Here is a 14,593-nt window from a genome sequence, read left to right as displayed (position 1 = left end):
CCAGGGAAGGCTGTCAGCTGGCCTGGCATCAGCCAATGGAATACAAATACAAAGAGTAGTAAATGAAATATAAATCAATACAACATGAATCCAGCAACAGGCTGTGAGCCCCAAAGGTTTATGCAGGTAGGAGCGAAAACCCAATCGGACCAAACTCTCCGACCAACCCCCTGTAAGTTTGGAAACAGATGTTAAAGACTCAAATTATGGAGCAGTGATCGTAGGGATCTACATAACAGCTCAGAGTCTGGTCATCATCTAAGAGCTTCTCCTGAGACACGAATCTGCACATTTGGTGATTAATAGCCCTGTGATAGACTGGTTACCTGTCCAGGTGAACCTGCCTTCACCCTGAGTCAGCTGGGATAGACTCCAGCCCCCAGTGACCCTAGTGAGGATTAAGCGGTGTATAGATGATGGATGGATGCATAATTGGAAGTAAGTATTACAAAAGATCACAAATCTCCAAAAACACACCCACTTATTCGGTGCATTCAATGAAATCAGTCCTAACCATCAGTCATTGTGCTGTTAGACTGTCGTGCATTAATACTCATTATGTTCAAAGAATCACTTAATCTACCAGCTTTTTAATCAATATCTTCTTCCAACTCAGTCTCTTCATTGCCAAGCTGCATATTTACCAACCCCCTGTGGCTCTGATGCACTGTAGCCTGGCTGGTAGAGTTTACATCACCACATCCCTTAAAGAGCATACGATGAACAAAAGGGAAAGTCCAAACACGAATATTGTGAAAAAACCTTCATCATACCAGCTCCCCAGGATCCAAATGGTCCTGAAAGGTTCCCAAAGTCAAACCCTGGTATGTTATGTAATTCCTTGTGGCGTCTGAGATATATGAGCAGCACTCAGAACCTACGACTTTGTAAGTTCCTCCCTGGGCTGCCCGACGGAGGTCAAGGGCCGTGTGGTTCTGAAGAGCTAAGGTTCTGACCTCCTGTATGCTCCGTTAACAACGCTGCACCAGATTTACTGAGATGTAATTCTAGCACTTTGGAAAGAGTCATAATGTTCCTGTGGGGACCATACATGCCATAGCTGGGGAGACGTATGCCCATTAGCAAGTTCCATCTAACGTAGAGGACGGCATGCAGCCATACGTTTTATCTCCAAAACCAAACAGGGAGCGGTGACTGTATGAACATCACAGGTACTCAGAGATGCTTTTACTTCTTCCTAACTTATCATGTTTTTCAAAATAGGGCCCAACATCTTTAATACTCTGGATGAAATAGGTTTGAATTGCTTGTTTCTTCATCAGTCCACAGGTTCTGGATGGTTCCAGTCAGGACTTTGGGGAGACCAGTCTAGAACCTTCATTCCAGTCTGATGGAACCATTTCTTCACCACTTTGATGTGTGTTTGGGCTCATTGTCTGGTTGAAACGTCCAACTGTGTCCAAGATCAACGTTCTGCTGATGGTTTGAGGTTTTCCTGAAGAACATGGAGGTGATCCTCCTTCTTCATTGTTCCATTTACTTTGTGTAAAGCTCCAGGTCCACTGGCAGCAGAACAGCCCCAGAGCATGATGCTGCCACCTCCATGCTGGATGGTAGGTTTGGTGTTCTTGGGGTTAAAGGCCTCACCTTGTCTCCTCCAAAAAACAATCCTGCATTTTGGTTCTTTCATAAATTCTTTATAGATCTTCTAGAAATATGACAAAATCTGCTGCCTCAAAACTAGACATACAGAAATGTTAATGTTTGGTTAAATGTCCTTCAGCCATTACAACCTCAGCTATGAGCTTTTGGTTTCCAACAAGAAGTTTCTGGTTGTAACTCTGACTCCTCTGGACAGAATCGCTGCAGTCCAACTAAACTTGTTGTCTTGCTGACTCTGACTTTTTTTCCTTCATTACAGTTCACAGGTTGTCACTGATGAAAACCTTCATTCCAGCCTGATGGAACCATTTCTTCACCACTCTGATGTGTGTTTGGGTTCATTGTCAACTGTGTCCAAGATCAACCTTCTGCTGATGGTTTGAGGTTTTCCTGAAGAACGTGGAGGTGATCCTCCTTCTTCATTGTTCCATTTGCTTTGGCTCCAGAGCATGATGCTGCCACCTCCATGCCTGATGGTAAGTTTGATGATCTTGGGGTTATAAAGGCCTCACCTTCTCTTCTCCAAACATAATGTTGCTCTGGTTTTGTTCCATCTGACCACAGAACTTTCATGAAACTAAGAAAATCTGATAATTGAAGTTGCCGCATGTCTATTTTTGACCTGGAAGATTTTGTCATATTTCCAGAAGCAATATAATAAATCCGTGAAAGAACCAAATAGTTTTTTGGCTGTGACAAAGATTCATGTGTTTCAGTCGTCATAGAGAGTTCAGTTCTAGGAGTCAGATGATAAACATGGGCTTTATAGTGGATGGAAACTTTAGTTAGTGACTGTAGTTTCATTTGAAGTTGTCAAAACTCAAAAAGACTGATGCAAACCGTTGTGTTAATTTGTTGTTGTTTACTCAAAACATTGTTTTTTACTCTTGTGTTAGTCTGACGTTGCACACAGACTCAGGTTTTGCACTGATTTATTTGCAAATGATTTACAACATTTCACACTGTTCAAGTGGAATAATAAATATCAAACAATATAAAGCCATCACTCATAGTAGAAGTCACCTAATAATTCGTGTAATTCCTTACCCTCCTCACGCTAGTGCACAATCCGACAACAACACACACAATCTACAGTGTATTACAGAGTCTGCATTCCTTTGTGCTTCAGTTTAAATGTGTCAACGGCAATAATCGCCACAAAACATCTCAGCAACAGCCCACCAGTTCAAACCGGACACACAGAAGAGATCAAAAAGCACACTGGTGGGAAGATTTAGTCTGAACAGTTGGACAAACATCTGTATCTGGTGTAGCTGAACATAGGCTCTCAGAACAGGTTGGACTCCTGGATATACAGCAGAAATGACAACAAGGAAGACCTGAAGAGGATAAAACCAGACAAGTGTCAGTGCAACGCTGTTCGACGACAGTCCAAGATGAGCCAGTGAGTCTAGACTCAGTCCACAGGTAAAAGTTTAAAAGGCTCAAAAGAAACTCCTTCACGGCTGAGACTCTGAAGACGTACGGCTCAGCTGGTAACTTCAGACACTAAATAACAGGAACATGTGATCTGTGGAGCAACACTTCAACATCTTAATTATCCAACAACATCAATAAACATCATTTAACGATGACCAGTCAGACCATCAATGAACCTTCAGCCTTTAAACTGCAGGTTGAGTTTTAAATCTTGTGTCCAACCTTCATTGGTGCCACGATCGGAGGAACAATTGTATGAGTGTTGTGGAAGAACCTGGAAAGCATCCAAGAAAAGTTTCCGATGCTCCAGAATAAAAAACAAACTCTACTTTAGTTCCTGAATGTCCAATAAAGTCTTTCTAAACTGTTTGTTTTCGACCGTTCGTCTTCGAAATGACGCTGTCACGGATTGAATTTAGGATTTTTTGACATTTAAGTGAAATTTACTCGCTTCTGTTTCATACTTGAAGTCTTCAGGTCCGGTTGTTTCTGTCATGAATCAAGTCACAGAGGCAGACAGACGGAATTATACTAAACGTGTTGGTTCTGCTTCCATGAGCTGAGTCCGTTTTAACGACATCCGTTTATTCAGCAGCCGTAAGCGGTCGAAGCTCTAAACAGAAAGGTCGTCTGCTCTGGTCCGGCTGCTCGTCCCGCTGGTTCTACTGAACCGTCGCTTGTCTTTCAGCATCAGTCCGTCCGAGCCGCCGTTGTGGATCTGACTGTCCCTCCTCTCTGGACCGTAACAGGAAGTGTCCGTCTTCAGGTAGCCGCCATCTTGCATCGGAGCATCGCCGGTCTTCTGCCATCCGTTAGAGTAGCAGCTCATCTGCAGGAAGTTGGCCTCGTCCACCATCTTGTTCTTCTCGGTGGCCATGTTCTCGGAGTTCTGCTGGCTGGCGAGGCGGTGGCTCGGGAACGGCAGCGGCAGGAAGTGGGAGGAGCCTCCGACGCACTGGCTGAAGTCCGGAGGAGGCGTTGACGGCGGCGGCGGCGACAAAGAGAGCTGACGGGTCAAAGAGGCGTTAGCTGGAGCGACGAGCTTCTGGGGAAAGAAGATCCGCCTGAAACAAGAGTTGAGGGTCAGTTAGTGAACAGAAGTCGAGTAAATCAAGCCTCCGTTATTTATACAGAACATTTAAAGCAACAGCAGATGAGTCAAAGTGGTTTCTAGCTGAGAAACGAGATTAAATACTGACCTTAGAAACCTACGGTGTTACATAAGCTGTGACTTTACCCAAATAATTTACATTTTAAGGATTAAAACTACACAAAAAAGTGTATAAACTACAATTCTGTCTGACTATTCTCAATATTAAGGCGAGGAACCATCAGTATCATTAAACTTAGAGAACAACCTGAATGATTTAGGCTGCAGTCAGTGTTTTAATTTAAAAATGTTTTTATCTCTTTACAATATTTCGTTATTGCTCTTTTTACTGTTTACCTTCATGGTTCACTGTCTTCCTTTAATATTTTATAGTCCTTTGTGTAATTTAATGTTTCATAAAACACATTGAAAGCCCAGTTTTTAAAGGCGCCAGAGAGTTTTTATTATTACTATTTGAATATTAAGGCTTAGACCCTACAGTATTATATACAGTTGATCTTACAGCAGCTTCATCTTTTAGTTAAGAAAAACCTCAAAACATGAAAGAATTTTTTTGGCCTTTTGGCGGCTCTGGATGGTCTTATTATTTCATATTTATATTTTAGAAATTGTTCTTACAAGTTACTGTCCTGTTTTGCCCGTTTTTGTAATTTATCTTGTTTTAAATTTGTCTTTGGTCAACTTGGGTCGTTTTAAACTTAAAGTGATATATAAAGATGGGATTTAATTCATTTTTTAAAGCTAAACAAAAGCATGAAAAAGTCAAGAACCACTGAAGAACATCTCTAAAACATACAAAACCCCTTAAAATAACTTAGAAAAACTAGTTGGAATAACTTAATTCTTTACGCATAATTAACTTAAATACGTGTGTTTATGCTACCAATGACTAAGTATTTAAAAAATACCTTTGAGTTGGAGAGAAAATGTTATTCTTTCAACTCATTTAGTTTGTTGGTTGAACATGATTTCATTAGAAGTTGTCTGAACTCAAAAGATAATGCTAGAACCGCCCGAACATTATTTATAAAATGTAATTCATTCAGCATTTTAGTCCAAATTTGAATTCTGCTTTTGTGATTTCAGAGCTCTGGGTTTATTCGTTCCACCCAGCGATGCCTTTTTGCTGCCGTCAGCTGTGAGTCTGTGAAACAATAGTGTTCACTCCAGTCTAACCCATAGCGAACCTGAAGAAATTCAAATGGCTTTTCTTTCCATGTTTCGGGTCTCCAGGGTTTGCTCTCGCTCAGTTCGGCCTTTACGGTAAATTCCAGGAAGCAAAAGCGAAACCACTGGAGGTTTAAAATAGTTTCTGGACTCTCATTGTGGGAAGTTTCCTTTAGATGTTACCAGAGATTTGGTCTCATTGTCGACTCATACAAAGACCTTTTATGCCCACATTAGTATGCATGGAGATCTTTTCCTGTTAAAAACCAGGCGTAGGATGGTCTGCTGCACCTCACTGTCATTGTGCTACAGCTGGGAACTGCTCTGACTTATTGTTATATCTTAAAGTCCGTCACAGTCGAGCCCAGAATCCCAAACAATGTAGAAATGTACTTGGTTATGAACATTTTCCCACAAAGAAAACACGCAAGACTTTCCTTATTAGACTGAAACAGTTTGTAAATTAGAATGTTCTGATCTGATCTCATGGTTTTGTCCACTAAGTTGGCCCAGTTATTCCTTCAGGATATCAGATCTCTATCGTAGTTGAAAGCACATTAGCTTTGGTTTGGAGGACATTAAACGCCACAGAAGTCTCTTCTTTTGTGGCGGCCCATCGCTCGCTAAACTCCCACAATGCTCTCTAGGACACTGATCACCGCATAAGTTGACATGTTGCTTTTAGCAGTAAAAGCTTGTTTTCAGCTGCTAAAAGCTTCATCAGCTCGTCTCTAACTGTGTCTGTCTAAAACGTGTGGCATACGGTAGGATTTTAGATTGTCATAGATTAATCGTAGCAACTGGACTTGCTTGAGTTCCTTGAAGATGTTCCACCTCTCACCCAAAAGAGGCTTCATCAGGTCTGACTGGCTCGTTGGGAGTTCCAGATACTTATATCCTTAAGGAGTCATTAACACCTGAGTTTCGGTTTCAGTTGGGGGTTTGTTGTTCCTCATCCTTGTTATGTGAGTCATTAGTGCTCCCCCTGCCACAGTGGGGTTCGTTAGGGTCTTTTGTGGCTCAGTGTGAACGTGGTTTATCTTCTCCCTAGGAAACGCCTTCAAGGAACTCAAGCAAGTCCAGTTGCTACGCTTAATCTACCAGAACAACCCTGACCTGGATGACTGAGAACCTTCACAGATGTAGGATTTTAGATCTTTTACGCCAAACCCAACCATTGGCCCCACGTATACCTTTGTTAGGGATCAGTATGAACCTGCTGTATGAATAAAGTTATTGTTTTTAATGAGAATGGCTGCCTGGTGAGGCTGAAAATGATGCTACAAGAGTGCTAAGAGAACAGCAAAGTTGTGACCAGAAAGCCAAGCCATGAGTTGAAGCTGATTCAGGTGATGAATCTCCGTAGGCCGCAAATGTGCTTCAATAAGGCGATAAGACAAGATGTTGTGTTATTTAATCTGCAGGTTAATTTTAAGTCATCGTACTAGCTGAAAAGCACTTTTAAAGGTCCCGTTTTTTGGTGTTTTGCATGACTTTAAAACAAAGCTGTGAGAACATGAAGACGATCGTCGACGTCCTCTTGACTCGACTTACAAACCAGAAATCACAGCTTGTTTAGAGCAGGACAAAGATAAGATAAAACTGTATTAATCCCAACTTTAACATCAACTTTGCGGTGCTTAAAAATTGAAAGATGCCTTCTGGGACCAGGTTCCATTAATTTGCTGAAAGGCTCCTCAACGCGAGGCCTTCAGGCGTCTGTGAAGCTCCTACCTGCAGCAGTGTTTCCAGGCCAGGTGGTGCAGCTCCAGCACGCTGAGCACCAGAGAAACGGCAGAAACAGCCAACATGAAGACGATGAAGACGTTTTTCTCCGTCGGTCTGGAGACGTAGCAGTTGACGGGATGTGGACAAGGCCAGGCCTGAGGAAGAAGAAGACACAGAGAGGATGAAATCAGGCCCAAGTATCACGACTTAATGTAAGAAGAGTGAATGGTCTGTGGTGTGACCTTGCAGATGTAGAGAGGGTGGAGGAAGATCCCATAGAGGAAGTACTGGAGGGACAGAAACACCACCTGGAAGGAAGAGAAATCTGAGTTAAAGGTTTATTTAATCACCGTGGTTCATTCATTCGTTCATTTCAGACCCTCCCCTTCACCTGCCCACCTGTTTCCTATCTCCAATCAGCTCCTCAGTCTTCAAGCTGCTCAGTTTCACTCAGACTGTCTTCATTTTGCAGCTTTCCAGGGATTTCTTCATCATTTTCTGCCTGTTTTTGACCTAAATCTGCCTTTTTGGACTCTGCTCACACACTCAGTTCAGTTTTTTACCACTTTATCTGCTGCTTTGTTCTTCAAGATCCAAGAAAAGATGAAGTTTGATGTTTCTATCAGCTGGAGAGAAGACCTCAGCAGAGATTCACCAACAGCGGTAATCAATTGTTATAGTTTACCTTATATTACTTCTACGTTAGAAAGTAGAAATGTAAGTTTAACGGGAATATTACACGGTTTAGTTGATTTAAATTAACTTCACATTGCAAGTAAGATGCTAAAACAGTGACCCGACTGCCTTAAAACTATTATTTTATCAAAGCATGTTTATTTTTTTGTCTTACAACTTTGGTTTTACTCATCATTTTGTATCTAGAATTTAGGTTCGCCCTTAAACATCACTACAAAAACATCTTGGAGATTAATTTAAAGGTAGAAAAGTTCATTTGGACTGTTTTGTCAGCTCACCTGTGTTGGTAAAATCACCATTATTCTAATTTTAGTTAGTTTTTTGTTCGTCTAACTCCACCTCCACCTCCACCTTTCTGTTGTGACTGAGTCTGGAAGAAACCACGAGGCAGAAAACACACAATAAAACCAAAACAAGAGGCTGAAGAGGCCGAGCTCTCACCTCCATGATGCTGCGTATCAGGATGCTGAGGACGTAGGTCTGCAGCAGAGCTCCTCTCAGACGCACTCGACCCGCCGACGCTCCTTCACTCTTCTCCTTCCCTCCATCTTTCTCCCCCTTCCTCCCTCGCTCCTCTCCTCCTCCACCTCCTCCTCCTTCACCCCCTCCTGGATCTTCCTCCCTCTCTCCCTCCTCTTCCTCCCGGCTCCTCCTCTTCTCCTCCTGGCGAACGGTGTGCATGGCGTGGCCCATGTAGATCAGACTGGGAGTCGACACGAACACGATCTGGAGCACCTGAGGACACAATTACAATTAAACCTACAATTAGACACTAAAAAAAATACCAAAATTACAATTAATAGTAAAGTTAGAGACTAAAAAGAAATACCAAAATTCTAATTAATTAATATTAAAGTTAGAGACTCTCACAATCAAAGAAGTAAATCAACTGTGCCTCATACAGAACATTTAATTCACTCCTCATGTCGTTTATGTCGAAGCTCAAAAGTATTCATGAACATTTTAACTGCAAACAAAACAAAACAAAAAAAACTACTAGGTTTTATTGTAGGCTGTATTTAAATCAGCAAAAATGTCATTTACAGTTATTTACTCTTATTTAAAAACAACAACAAAAGAACGTGTAAATTAGGATTGAAAAATGGTTATTAGTTATTAACTGTTATTTTACAGATGTTCCCTGTTTTGTTAAATTACAGATAATAAAAAAAATGTACATGTTTACTCTGGGGAAAAAAAACTGGACATAAGATCCACATCAAAAATGTTTGACTGTAAAATTACAAAATTAGAAAAAAATATGTATTTTTTTTTTACTGTGTTTAAATCAGCCAAAATGTCGTTCTTTTACAGATGTTTGTTGTTTATTTGACAGTAAACTTACGTACGTTAAGGACCAAAAACTTTGTTAAAAATGTAGTTTTACAGTTTTGGTGAATTACATGTTATTTTCTAGTAAAAAACAGAACAGCAAATTTAAAATCTTAATTTTTATTTTATTTTATTTATTTATTTATTTGTTTATTTATTTTTTGGGGGGTTATTTTACAGATATTTGGTAAATTGGAAAGAAAACATTTTTTTACTGATATTTTACAGATTTTCCCTGTTTTGTTAATTGCAAATATTTAATAAAACTACAGATAAAGTATTAATTTACATGTTAACTGTAAAAAAAAAACAAACAAACATATATTTAAAACTCTAATGTGAAAAACTGCTTGTGTTCTTTCATTTCAGGATTTCATCTCCTGCTGTTTGTCTCCATCCTGTGAAGTGAGCAGCTCGGTGTTTCTACCCAGTATCTGATGTGAGCGATGGGGAACGCTCGGTCGTAGCAGACGTTCTCGCAGCCCGGCTGCTCGGTGTCGCAGTTGAAGTCTTCCTGCTCGTCGCCCCACGAAGACTCGGCCGCCGTCCCCAGAACCAGGATGCGGAAGATGAAGAGGATGGTCAGCCACACCTGGGGAAGGTAGGTCAGGATATAAAACCACCTCCAGCACAAAAACATGGAAACATATCAGGTGTAGTTCTGCTGCTCAGAGACAATCTGGGGGTTCAGCGGGTTTTTCAAATGCTGTCGGATCTTAAATTTTAAATTAAAGTTATTTTGTTTTATTTGTTTTATTGTAGGGTCTCAGCTGTTGTATATAAAGTACTCTGGTAGTTTCACAGAATAAATAAGGATGGAGAGTCTTTACTAAACAAAACACTTATTTATTATATTCTAGTTATTTAATATCATTTATCATATGACATTATTTACTTATTTTCTGTGCTAACTCTGGTAGCTAAGGTGCCAAAAAAAAAAAAAGAAAGAAAAGAAAAGAAAACCTAAAAAGAAATTCTAACATAATGGAAGATATCTATTTACAAAACATATATTTTCAAGCCTGTTTAATGTTTACATGTGGAAAAAAAACATGTAAATATTTATAATACCTAAAAATCACATTAAAAACGACATACTATTGTATAATAACTATAATATTTTGGAAGCTGTAAGATAATGGAAAATAAAAAATTCAGACACTGACAATTTTAGAAACGTAATTATTAAATTAAACTAAAATTTAAGCAGTTTCATCTTTTTATGTCAAATATTTTTATTATAGTTTTTTTTATTGCTGCAGGTTTTTAATGGATTAAAACAGAAATTCCTTAAAATTGCGATTTTTTTTTCCTTTTTATTTATTGTTTACAGCGTAAGTTAATTTGTATTATCATCTTATTTCTTTTCTAGAAAACACTTTAAAAAAAGAAAAAAAGAAAAAACCCTCCAGCAGTATAACCTGATTTGACAAGTGGTGATAATAATCGTTTGTTTGACTTGTTCTATTTTTTTCCTGTGCAGTTTGAAAATGCCATAAAACACAAACTCCCATGAAAATATACATTTAAGATAGAACAAGTGGTTCTTTGTGTTATTTTAGAGGATATTCCAGATTAAACTGATTATATTAATGTGTCTTTAGCGGCCGTGTAACATAAACCAACGTTAAAGCTGCTTATTGTAAAACTCGTCGACGTAAACTTCAGTCAGGACGCACAGAATAAACAGGAAGACTTGGAAATGCATTAAACTTCTATTCTCAGTGTGTAAATGCTCTGACTGGTGCCGCGCTGGCTGGCATCAGACGGCCGTGTTTGTGTTTCTTACTTTGCCAACAGAAGTCGAGTGTTCCTGAACCTCCTCCAGGAAGTTTCCCAGCAGGCTCCAGTCGGCCATGACGGCTGCAGATCAGCGCCGGGAGCTTTCTGCAAAACTCAGACGGCGGTTTCTACAAAGAAGTTTCAGCCCGATGAAGTCGCTCTGCAGGTACAGAATCCACCTGAGCAACAAAACACACGGTTTAAATCAGCAGCAGGGTCACGTGGTGCGTTCAGGTACGTCTCAAAAACACAGGTCTGGCTTCAAAAGACGACGTCAGCAGCAGCTGGTCGAGCTGTTGCACCAAATATCTGTATTCAATCAATTTTAGGACTTAACTAGTGTTAAATACACATGGACAGGTGGATGTTTCTTCTCCTTTCTCCACCTTTGTTTAGTCTTTGGTGCTTTTCAAGAAAACTAAAGTGGAGGGAAACAAGACAAACCAAACAACAGCATCACCTTTTAACATTTGACATTACAATCTGGATCTTTTTAATATAAAAAACGTTGGAAATAGGAACCTAAAAATGAATATTTTTGATGTGCACATGAAAAAAATAATTATAACCAGAATAACACACAGATTTCATCTTATTTAGTTTCCAGTTGTTGATTTAAAACTTAAATTCTTTGCCTTTTGATATATTTCTGTTACTTAAATGTCCTATTTGTGTGCATAAATATTCTATTTTATTGCTCTACTCTCCTTCAGTCCTCAATTTGATTTAGTTGAAATAAGTGTTGATGAAATGAATGAATTCTAACGTCAAATAACTAAAAATATCATCACGTTCCAACAGTTTTATTCAGATTTAGTGAGAAATGCACCAAAATGCAGCAGATTTACATGAAACCTGTGATTTTTATGTCTGTAAAGCTTCAAGTAAAAAGAGTAAAAGTCAAATTAATGCATAAAGAAACACAATCTTGACTCTAATTACCTTAATAATCGTCTGTTTTCTCTCCTTTGTCTTGTTAAAATTAGAGCCGCTTCAATAAGCAGCTTTTCTTTTGGCAGTTTCCTGGAAATGTGGTTAAAACTTGCCCTGAAATCTTCTCTCCTGCTCATAAACTGCATTTTAATATCAGCTGAACTCACAATAAGAACGCTTTATGTGCGTCTAACTGAAACCAGCAGCGTTTGACCAAATAAAGACGTTTATTTAAGTTTTCTGTGAACAATAAGAAGAAAAAGTTTCTTCAGTAAAGCATCCAGAGTCCTCGTTGACCTTTGATTAATGAACAGATCTTCACTTTGTTCACAGTAATTGAACAGAAACTAGGATTAGCTTTGAAGTTGCAGCACTGATTTAAATAATAATCCCTGAGTTTGGTTTATTTCTATCATGCTGGTGGTTTAACTTTAATATGTTAAGACTCTGGTTCCATTCATTCACTAATCAGTCTAATTAATCTGTAAACCAGCCCACAGATGAATTGATATGTAAGTGAAGCACTCAGTCTGAACTGGCTGCTCAGGTTCTGGTGTGTAAACGTTGCTCCACTATCTCGACCTCGTGACCTTCTCCTCGACCTCATTAATAAAAACGTCTGAGTTTGGCTTCGCTCTCGGTTCCCACAGTCCATCATGCAGACGGCTGCTTCGGTCTGAGGGGAAGGAAAACCAGACGACGGCCGTAAGCAGCACACACAAACACACACAAACACACGCCCAGCATGCTCGTGTGTGTCAGTCTGCAGCCTGTTCAGCGCCGCCTACAGGCTGCAGACGTCATTACGGCTGCTGCAGGGAATCGGCTAAAAGTTCTGATGAGGTTTTAAAATGTTAATCTAAGGCTGTTGATAGGTTTAAATAATGTTCCCATGAGGTTCAATGTGAATGTTTCAGCTGCAACGTTCAGACGACGTTTTGAGGACGTCGCCAAACGTTCTCATCACAACGTTTGGAAACTGTTTTGAGGAGACAAAACGTAAAACGTTCCTGCAACTTCAGAGCAGTTTGCACAACGTAGCACGACGTCAATCTAACGTTCTCAATTTAACGACGCCTTTAGGAAGATGTCACCAAACGTTTTCAGAATGATTTTGGGGAACATTTTCTATTCTTGGAACAAAAAGAAATGCTTTTGGTGGAATATTCAAAACATTTTAATTAACATTAAAACAAAACGTGCTTATAATATTTTTAAAGAACGTTATTCTGCTCTATAATAATAAAATTGTTCTAAAGATGTTATCACCAAACATTACTACAACGTTTAGCAGAACGTGATTCTACGTTTAAGAACAATTCATCTTGAAACAAGAAGAAACTTTTTTTTTACTACAGTGTTGTACTGACGACTCGTTTCTGTTGAAATTTTTCGATTTTTGCAGAATCTGGTTCAAATATTTGACTTTTGGATAATTTTCTTTAATTGCAGAGTGACTCTGATGAACTGTAGCAGCTTCAGGTTTAGGTTCTGGTCAGGTTAGGTTCCTGACGGACGGCTCAACGTTTGATGGTTCTGTTCTGGTTTTCTGTGTTTTTGCTTTTAAAACCTGCAGCTTGTTTTGGATCTCTGAGTTGATAAGTTGTTAAACTTTGCGGCTAAATGTCACAGCGGTGAAGCTGAGACCCACAAACATCCTAGAATCAGAACATTAAAGCAGATCTTTAGGCGGTTGGAGGGAAATTCATCACGCTTGGAGCTGCAGAATCACACCCTCGCTGTCCCTGGATCAGTGTTGTTTGTGTGACCGGAGGGCTCGCTGCTCTGATCACTGAACACACTGGAGCTCTTTGACACGGCGGCTCGTTAAAGGCCAAGAAATGAAAAAATCAAACGGAAACTTGTCTTAAGGGCTTTGAAAGCGGTCGACGTTGCACTTCATGTATTTAGCGCCCTTCAGATGTCCCTCAGATGACCCCCAGATGTCCCTCAGATGCCCCTCAGATGTCCGTCAGATGCCCATCAGATACCCCTCAGATACCCCTCACGTACCCCTCAGATGTCCCTCAGATGTCCCTCAGATACCCCTCAGATGTCCCTCAGATACCCCTCAGATGCCCCTCAGATGTCCCTCAGATGCCTCTCAGATGACCCCCAGATGTTCCTCAGGTGCCCCTCAGATGCCCCTCAAGTGCTCCTCAGATGCCCCCCAGATGCTCCTCAGATGTCCCTCAGATGCCCCTCAGATGTCCCTCAGATACCCCTCAGATGTCCCTCAGATAACCCCCAGATGCCCCTCAGATGCCCCTCAGATGCTCCTCAGATGTCCCTCAGATGCCCCTCAGATGCCCCTCAGATGTCCCTCAGATGCCCCTCAGATGTCCCTCAGATAACCCCCAGATGCCCCCCAGATGCCCCTCAGATGCTCCTCAGATGCCCCTCAGATGTCCCTCAGATGCCCCTCAGATGTCCCTAAGATAACCCCCAGATGCCCCTCAGATGCCCCTCAGATGCCCCTCAGCTGCCCCTCAGGTACCCCTCAGATACCCGTCAGATACCCCTCAGATACCCCTCAGTTGCCCCTCAGATACCCGTCAGATACCCCTCAAATGCCCCTCAGATGTCCCCCAGATACCCCTCAGATGCCCCTCCCTTCCTGTTTTTCCTAAAACCCAAAAGCTTTGAAAGAACTTTGTGTGTGTTTCTGTGTTTTGTGTGTTTTCTATTTTTCAGTGTGTACCTGTAAGTGTATTTCTGTGTGTGTATTTCTCTCTCTGTGTGTTCGTGTGTATGTGTGTGTGTGTGTGTGTGTGTGTGTGT

The 14,593-nt window shown here is 40.6% G+C and overlaps 1 protein-coding gene across 1 annotated transcript in view; it reads right to left on the bottom strand.

Annotated features, from left to right (window-relative positions):
- Window positions 1-2,830: 2,830 nt before the first annotated feature.
- Window positions 2,831-14,593, bottom strand: part of LOC103371017 (gap junction alpha-5 protein-like) — a 13,544-nt gene continuing 1,781 nt past the window's right edge. The window contains exons 2-7 of the mRNA XM_008300223.1: window positions 10,887-11,058; window positions 9,525-9,689; window positions 8,207-8,500; window positions 7,312-7,377; window positions 7,076-7,224; window positions 2,831-4,127 (exon numbers count right to left, since the gene is read on the bottom strand). Of these exons, the coding sequence (XP_008298445.1) occupies window positions 3,677-4,127; window positions 7,076-7,224; window positions 7,312-7,377; window positions 8,207-8,500; window positions 9,525-9,689; window positions 10,887-10,955 (1,194 nt within the window). The 5' untranslated portion in view covers window positions 10,956-11,058 and the 3' untranslated portion in view covers window positions 2,831-3,676. The remainder of the gene's footprint in view (window positions 4,128-7,075; window positions 7,225-7,311; window positions 7,378-8,206; window positions 8,501-9,524; window positions 9,690-10,886; window positions 11,059-14,593) is intronic.

Source organism: Stegastes partitus, unplaced genomic scaffold (genome assembly GCF_000690725.1).
Source record: "Stegastes partitus isolate 25-593 unplaced genomic scaffold, Stegastes_partitus-1.0.2 Scaffold1512, whole genome shotgun sequence".
Taxonomy (NCBI): domain Eukaryota; kingdom Metazoa; phylum Chordata; class Actinopteri; family Pomacentridae; genus Stegastes; species Stegastes partitus.
Note: the sequence above shows the minus strand (reverse complement) of the source record. Positions and strands in the feature narration are given on the sequence as shown.